The sequence below is a fragment of the Silene latifolia genome, chromosome 4, assembly GCF_048544455.1.
Source record: "Silene latifolia isolate original U9 population chromosome 4, ASM4854445v1, whole genome shotgun sequence".
Lineage (NCBI taxonomy): Eukaryota > Viridiplantae > Streptophyta > Magnoliopsida > Caryophyllales > Caryophyllaceae > Silene > Silene latifolia.
Window position 1 is genome coordinate 111,014,577 of NC_133529.1, and position 9,288 is coordinate 111,023,864.

At 34.6% G+C, this 9,288-nt stretch overlaps 1 protein-coding gene across 1 annotated transcript; it reads right to left on the minus strand.

Moving 5' to 3' along the window:
- Positions 1–3,678: 3,678 nt before the first annotated feature.
- Positions 3,679–4,224, minus strand: LOC141651931 (uncharacterized). The gene has a single exon (XM_074459621.1). It carries the CDS (start codon positions 4,222–4,224, stop codon positions 3,679–3,681), a length of 546 nt encoding a protein of 181 aa, XP_074315722.1.
- Between the last annotated feature and the right edge of the window lie 5,064 nt (positions 4,225–9,288).

The following is a 9,288-nucleotide window of genomic DNA, read 5'->3' on the forward strand; positions in this document are numbered from 1 at the left end:
TTGGAGGGACTCGTGTGGTTGAGACACGATGTCTGACAGAGGACTCGAGTCACCCCTTGGAGCTTCCTACTCCAAGGGGGATGTGCACATTTAGTACATTTTATTTCTCATGATATATTCTCAACTTCCATACTTAACTTCTTATCATGTGCCCTTAGGGCACATGTTAGAAAATTCGTTGTTATATAAGCAACCTTTGTCATTAATAATATTGAAGCTATCAATTCATTCAATTATTATTTTCTAAAAAATAGGTGAAATCAAGGGGAATGAAGCATAATGTACAGCTATGTAGTCTATGCATGTACGTAAGTGAGCAAAAAAATTAAAATGATTATCTGAAAGAGCACGAGCCCAATTCTTCTCCATTTTCTAAAAAGAAATGGAAAAGCAAGTTTCTATTAATGGCTCGGATCGCATCTTGGCAAAATCTAACGGTTCTCAATTTACGTATAAAAATAAAGAAAAAATGGGAGTGAAAGGAATAATTATTATTAAAATAGCTTGTGATAGGAAATGGAGAGAAAGGAAATGGAGAAGATCCAAATCCAAAAAGCACATACAATAGAACTCATATATTTATCTTCCATTACTTCTCAACTATCTAGTTCTCTTTGAATTGTCCATATCTGATATTCAAGCTCTCTTAGTTTGTGGTCCAAAATTGTATTTAAATTTTCCTGACAAATCTAGAATCAAATACAATGCAGATTTGTTGATTAGTCTTTACTCTTTAAAGCCAAATTCCAGAGAGTGAAGTTGAGGATGATATCTGTACCCCATTGCATGTTCAAAACATGTATGTCTTACCTTTAATAGTGAATAAAAAAGACATCTTATACATAATTCGTCCCAATAATTTGCTTACATTTTTTAGTCTTTGTCAGAATTATGTAAGATAACCAAATGATTAGACAGAGAGAGTAAACATACAAGTATGTTTTTTTTTTTCTTTTTTACTAGGAAATTTAAGATGCGGCACAAAGTCAGTAAAATAGTAAATTAAATTAAATTTTCTAAGGAAATATTTATGAAGAATGAAAGGTAGGCAGTGTAGATGTGAATGTGTGATCATATATAAGATACATGCACCAAATGATACCCACGGGATATAAGACATAGTGCGAATTGAAGGGTGTAAAAAGGGAGATAAATGCAAATGGTGACATTACATAAACCACACTCATCAGCCAAGGTAAACAGAAAATGACAGTGCACTGTACTGTTGGGATTTTGTGGGTTATTAATGTCATCACCTATCTTCATATATACACTACCTAATACCTATGATGTGCCTCCATTTTAATTTGCCCTTCTTCCACTTTTAGAACCCGTTTTTTTTTTTAATTTTAGCTTATTTAAGTTCAGCTCAACTCTATTTAGTTCAGTTTTGTTTTATTCAGTTTAGTTCAGCTCAATTCAGCTTTTTTCTTCACAAATTAACTCTTAGACCCTGTTTTTTTGGACTGAAATTGTCTGAAGTGAATTGAATTTAATGGAGTTGAACTGAACTGAAGTAAGAGTTAATTTGGGAAGAGAATAGCTGAACTGAACTGAACCGAAGAGAGTTAAACTGAACTGAAATGAGCTGAAATTAAGTTCAAAAGAATATGGCCTTACTTCAGCTTCATTCAGTTTAGTTCAATTCAGTTCAGTTCAGTACAACTCTTTTTAACCAAAAAGAACATGGTCTTATTAGTCTCTTACTCCTCATCCCTCCCTTCCAATCGTCATTTGTTGATCTTTAGTTAAAATATTCTTCAGAAAGAATAAAAAAAAGGTAAACAGATAACTGGAATGAAAGAAATATAAATATTTGTTTTATATTTACGTAATTAAGTAATAAGTCCTCAACCTCGTGTTACGGTGCAAACCCTTGTCCCACATCGGTAGAATAAAGATGGAAGATCATCTTTATAAGTGTCTATAAAATATAATAGTAAGAGGCCTTTTGGGAAGGAGCCAAAGAGTAAATCCGTGAGGGCTTGGCCCAAAGCGGACAATATCGTACTATTATGAGTTGTGGACACCGATGCAGCAGAGGCCCAACGCGAATGATATTCACGTTTCCGCACAACAAGTGGTATCAGAACCCAAAGTTCGACTTGGGCTAGACACAGAGATTTATCAGGCCAAGACTTGAAGGTGGACGTACACTATAAGACGTGGAACTCCTATAGCTCGAGGGAGAGCTAATATGTTTGCGAGAAGCGACATTGTCTCACGGCGATGGTCAAACCCTTGTCCCACATCGATAGAATAAAGATGGAAGATCATCTTTATAAGTGTCTACAAAATATAATAGTAAGAGGCCTTTTGGGAAGGAGCCCAAGAGTAAATCCGTGAGAGCTTGGCCCAAAGCGGACAATATCGTACTATTATGGGTTGTGGACACCGATGCAGCAGAGGCCCAACATGAATGATATTCACGCTTCCGCACAACACCTCGGATTAGTACCATACTACTCCCTCTGTCCCGATCATTTGTTGTCCTTTTCCATTTTGGGGTGTCTCAGTCATTTATTGTCCTTTCTATTTTAAGAATGAACTTGATGAGTAATTTGATCATTCACACTCAATTTATTCCACTTGTCATTTAGTAATTGACATATTTCCCTTTCCTTGGTCTTTGTGCCAAAACTAAAGGACAACAAATGACCGAGACGGAGAGAGTAATATACTATAGTTAAATTATTAATGATTGAAGCAAGATCGATGATTACATAATGAACAGAGAACAATAATGCATAATTTAGGAATGTGTCAAAGATTTTCCCAAAAAGTTTTCACTAAATAAAAAAGTGTGCAATTGTGTCTGCAATAGTATGAAGTCTGAACCCTAGAAGATGCAATAATATCAAGTCTCATCAACCTCTCTATCTATGCCTCTAGGAGCAACCCATTGGTTTTTAAACTAGTAAATTTTCTTGTTCTTTTTCGATGGGAGACACTCAAATGTAAATTGAACTGACTTCTTCACACCTATGACCTAACCATTCTTTTCACTTAAACGACCACCGAATTCAATTACAATTAATGCTAACTTTAGTAAGAAAACACTCAATAACATCGATTAAAAACAGTCGTTGACGTCGTTTATCTAGGTGCATATGGATCGGAGTCAACATTTGTGTTGCTCTTATGACTTCTACAAACCAGCTTTTCATATTTCAGTAATACCACTAACAAATAAAAGTCTTACAATACTGCATAGAGAAGATTGCTTAACTACTAAACTTGTACAAGGGCATCTCTAATAATGTCGACAAGTTTCAAATTACCATTCAATAATACTCAGTAATAACTTTACCAACTAAACTAAGTTAATATATAACTACAAGCTGATTTAGATCTTAGATATGTGGTCTTCTTTGAATATTCTCCATTATTAATCAACCTTAACTCAAAATCATTGTCTATATAAGTATACAACCATAGAACATAACAATGTTTACAACTCAAAACAAAATACTATTTAATCTCTTCTTCAATTTAAAATCCCACCTTAGCTTCAATCAAGTGAAATTAAATAAACAACAACATTAAATCCTTAATTCTTCTTCTTCATTCATCATCAAATCTCATCTCCAACTACCGATAGGCGATACCCCAAAGGGGATTGCCCTAATTGACGGTAGGCAATACTCCTGGTCAACACGCCCAAAAAAAACCCTCCAACTATCTGATTTTACTATAGAAATGCCCCAACCTAAGCTCTAAATCAAGCTCTTCAATAGGTTCATTATTCACCTCAATTGTATCACAAATAACTTCAGTTGACATCTCATTCACTTGCATCGTCTCATCGTCATTAACAAAAGAAGACATTAATTCAAAATTATTAACAATACCATTATTATGATTATTAGCAAACTGATAAAAGAGTGACATCTCTTTATTACTAACCACTCCAACACCAACATCATTAGCCCAATTAATAAAAGGGTCAACAGAGGATGCCGAACCCAATACATTAGGCTGATGGGGAGCTAGGGTTAGGGTTTGGGCTTGGGTTTGGGGTTGGGCTTGGGCTTGGTGGTGAAGGTGAGCTCTATCACGGCGGTGCACATTCATGTGACCACCAAGGGCTTGAGCTGATCTGAAATCCCTCTTACAGAAGGAGCAGGTATATGACCTTGGTGGCCATGTTGCGACCGCCTTTGTGTCCTCCGCGAACGCCTCCACCAGCTGACATGTACCTTCTTCCTCAACAAAATTTTTCATATTATTTATGCTATTTAGGTTAAGATCTGAAATTAGGGTTTTTTTGTTTTGTGGATGAGTAGTGTATGTCTTGCTTGTGTTGTAGTAGTGGAATAAATAAAGGGGATTGCAAATGGGGTATGTAGTATGTAATAAAAGTAGGTTGAAGATAGTGGCAATAATCCATGAAATTGAAATCTCTGCAAGATGATAATATTTCACATGTAACAAAGACAAGAGTCGTACTAAAAGCTTTCACTAGGGAATATGGGATAAGGATAGTTGTTGATACAAACATTTATGAATTGAAATTCAAACCCTAATATTTTCAAGATAATATTGTGTTTTGCCTATGAATGTGCATTATTTCAGTGACTCCTAACCTTTTTTCCCCATAAAAATTAGGTATTTTGGTAAATTCTTATGTTTGGTTTTTTCCAATTTCCAAGCATTCTAAATGTCTAGTAATGGGTACTTCATCCGTCTTAATTATTTGTTTAATTTTTTTTTTTATTCTTTGTGGGTGGCTGATTAGAACTGATTGAGTTTTAACATGATAATCTATGTCCTATACCTTTTTTTTTGGCGAAAGGGGAGCGATAAATTAAAAATCAAAACCCAAGTTCGATGAGTACATTAGCTAGGGGGCGGGTTAGGGGACAACGTTACAGTAGCCGAGTCAACTACGACTAATGAGTGTCCTTGACCATGATACAAGATTGTAGTTAACTTTAGGTATCTACAATGAAAAAGAATTTAACATTATTGTGGTCCAAAATCCAAGTTTTTTTTTGTTTTTTTTTTTTAGTCTCTAGTGTATCCCATTTCATAAAATTTGCTTATATAAGAGAAGCATATTTAATCTACTCGTATATTTATTACTTTATTTACTCCAAATAGTAATTTTTTTTTTATAAAATTGGTCGATTTTAAAGTCCGGTCATGCATTAGTCATTACCCTATTCTCTGCTGTATTTTCCGTATATATTTTGCTACAAATTGTCAGTAGTGCCCTAAAGGCACGGCAGTTGAAATAGGCTAAAGATGGAAAAAACAAAGGAGGGAAAGAAGCCCAAAATTGCAGGGTTGTTTGTCTCATCCAACAATAGGATGGTCTCCCTACTTCACTCTTCACAGTCCTTTCTCAATTTTATGCAACTTGGTATTCCATTCCTCTCTTTTCTGCCCTATAATTTATCGATACTGTCCCAATTTGTCATTTTCACGGTTTCATTTAGATATGGCAAACCAGTCAATCAGGTCGAATAAGGATCTTTAATTTCAAATTTGCAGGAATTCGGATTCGGGTTAATTTCGGATTTGTTGTTATGAAGTTATTTAGAGACAGTGGTCAATATGCGATTATAAACATTCGGCCGGAACAAATAAGGTCGGCTAAAATGATCAAATTCGGCTCTTTTGTGCGGGAGCGAGTCATTATAGATCGGTTCTTCGGACATGTCATTCGGGTTGAGTCGAGTCCATTTTAACAGTTTCTTTTTATTTGACAACCCTCCTCCAATGTTCTTTCCTTCTCCATTGTAATTGTAGTTCTTGATTTCATACGACATACGTGTTTCACTTTCATCATTATAATCATGAATCATCATTTTTGTTTTCTAAGTTACTATTGTGGGTTTTCGGTAGTGTTTGGAGAGTACCCCCTCCCATTATTTGAGTTCATAGCTGCCATTATAATCATGATCAATCATCATTTTTCAACTTGAAATATATCCGGGATGTAGCAAATTAACCCCATAACTTATGAACTATGTGCAAATCAACGCCTTAAGTTACACTTGTAGCAAATTAGCCTCATAACTTTTCAAAAATGTGCAATTAAGCACAAATCAAGTTTTTTACCATTTTTTTTAACTAAAACCTATTTTTTCTATTATAAAAACTACGGAGTATTATAAATATATTTCTTAAATAAATAAATATAGTATTTACGTATTCAACGAAAAAACGAACTAATTTTAATATAAACAAAAATTTGGTCATGTAAGTTTTCACTGTAACATCATTAACAATTCTCATATCAGGAAAAATTTTCGCCAAAATAAATTTAAAAAAAAATATTTGAACATGGTTTTTAATAAATAAGAATTTTAGGATTGAAATCGAATAATAATTTTGATTTTCAATAATAGTAAAATATTTAATTAGCAAATTTTATTCTTAAAAATAAAATATGTGGTTAATTGCACATTAAGAGAAATTTATGGGGTTGATTTGCTACATTTATAAGTTAAGGGGCTTGATTGCACATAGTATCAAACTTATAGGGGTGATTTGCTATATTTCCCAAAATCCTAAGTACTCTTTTTTTTTTTGCCAAGATGAACAGTAACATAAATGAAAGAGAGTAAGTTTTAGTTACATCACGCGGGCGGGTCAGGGGAGAGTGCCGCAATTGACACAGAATCATAATCAATAGTACATAAATTGACAAAAAAGTTCGGGGGGATAAAGTGGCCTAGCTAAGACCTTTCTCGTGGTTTGACTTTGACAAACATGACTCGAACCCAAAACGTGAGCTTGGATGACCCGAATGGATCGTGTCCTGGACTCTTTTGGCGTGACAACGGTTGACCTTACGTGGCCAAGACACCACTCAAGACTCGATACATCTCATGCTCTGTTATGGTTCAGGAATAGAATAGGATTGATTTGAAAATGTATATTTTAAAAGCATGTCAGCTTAAAAAAACATCATTTTGGGCCAAAATTCTAAACTTATTTTGATAGAGCTCGCTTCGAAAATGTTCTTTTTTCAAAAGATAGCAAGTTCAAAAGTTCGAGATTGAAAATGGAGTTGGGAATTTGATAAAATATGAGTATCAAGATGATACAAGATTAATAGTATTATTTCTTAATAAATCAAACTGCGTACAACACATCGACATATATACACAACTACTCTTCTAAAACTGATAAGTCCATTTTATATAGACTTTTTCTCCTTATTTTGGCTCTAATATATATGATTATTGCACTAACCTTAGTAATTTTATGAGCTAATATTGTATTCTAGTTGTCTTTGCATGTTTTGTCACATTTTGTAGGAAGTTGAGCTTTTAGAAGCTTATTCCATCACTTGTGCAAGTAACTAGAATTAAGGCTAAGTAAAGAAGTAAACATTGGACCAACCTTGAAGTGTTACATGGATTTGCATGCATAAAGATATGGATTAAAATGAGAAATGCAAAATAAGGTCTTATGCAAAGTCAAGCCCAAGATTTGAAGCCCAACTAAGGTGGAAACTTTGGTTGCTTAGTGAAGCTTTGGATGCTAATATCACATTTAACCGGGTGAATTAAGATGGAATTAGTGACTCACATTGGACCCCCTTGGTATTTAATCAAGAAGTGAAGATATTTAAAGCAAGCTTTGGGATGTTCATTGAATGCTCTTAGGATGCTCACTAAGCATTTAACCGGAGGATTGAAGTTGAGTTAATAGCTCACTTAGGATTCCTTTGGTAATTAATCGAGCAATTAAGAGAAAATATTTGGGGTTGACCCCTTGTATTTACTCTAAGTTTCACCCTTCATTTCCTATATAAAGGGTGTAGACTTCAACACTTCTTAGACATCTCTCTCAGACACATTTTTCCAAATAGAATTTTCTCTGAACTTCAGTAGTTAGATTAGCTTAGTGTAGTTTAGTTTTTACTAGTTTGTTATCATTTCCTTTAAGTATTACAAATTACAATTTCATTTCCAAGTTATTTCCTTTTGCATTGTTATTCAATTCCAATTACATTTCCATTGTTGAGGTAATTTATTTCTAGTATTATTTCTTTATCAATATGTTTATCATTTTGTTCATCATTAGCTTAATTTAAATAATGCAAGAGTAGTATATCTTGTCTAAGGGATAAAGGGAGCCATGCATAAAAAGTATTTGTAAAATGATAATAGGATGCTTAGTGATCACATAATAGTTTCTATAACATGCTTGTACGTTATTGTTAATCTTTGGTTCTTGATCACAATCTTTGATTAAATTTGTTAATTCGTTCTATAAGTCGAGAGGCACGGAATCGGATTAGACTAAGCATGTGTAGTAGGACGACCTAGTTATAAACGAGAGTTTCTCTAGGACCCGGTCTATGGTTGACTCTAATATCGCGAGATGGATGTCTCTAAGCCTAAACAATTAACGATTTATCAACTCCTATGTTTAATTTGAGCATTTACGTAATTTGCATGTGTGACCGACCTCCCTAGACTATTTCTTTATCATTATTGTTTTTTTCCATTATCCATCCAACCAATCATACGATAACCGACCTTGATAAAATTCACTCCATAACAACTAATTTACAACTACCGTCTCTCTGTGGGTTTGACCCCTACGTACTACATTCATTTATGTCCAGGGTATTTATTTTTGCATAGGTGTGCGATAGCCTATCAAAAACCCTAGTCAAACAGATCCTATAAACAAGGCAACTACCGATACACAAGATAAAATACATATCAAAAATATACACTAGGATATTATGAAATATATATGACAATAATATCATACATATTTCCATACTCCCCCTTAAGTTGGAGCATCGAGTAACCGAATGCCCAACTTACGCTGTAAATAGCTAAAGGCGTCTCCACCAAGAGCTTTAGTAAAAATGTCCGCTATTTGCTCCTTACTCCGAACATGGCTAGTCGAGATGTTTTTGTTTACCAAATGTTCTCGAATAAAATGACAATCTATCTCGATGTGCTTAGTACGATCATGGAAGACGGGGTTCTTAGCAATATGCATCGCCGCTTCATTATCACAAAAAACGCGCATTGGCTCCGTATGACTAATCCCGAGTGAATTTAGGATACTCTTGAGCCAAAGTAGTTCACTCATGACTGCCGCTATAGCTCGATATTCTGCTTTCGCAGATGATTTCGCCACTGTTTGCTGCTTCTTCGCCTTCCAATAAATAGGAGTATTTCCCAAAGAAACAAAGTACCCAGTTAAAGATCTTCTTGTCAAAGGACATCGTCCCCAGTCGCCGAGTACCCATTGTGTTGGAAGACCGTATCTTTGCTCATCACGATTCCTTTCCCTGGATTTCCCTTA

What these genes read in the sequence shown, in the direction of transcription:
- LOC141651931 (XM_074459621.1), bottom strand. Translation starts at nt 4,224, where the DNA reads ATGAAAAATTTTGTTGAGGAAGAAGGTACATGTCAGCTGGTGGAGGCG.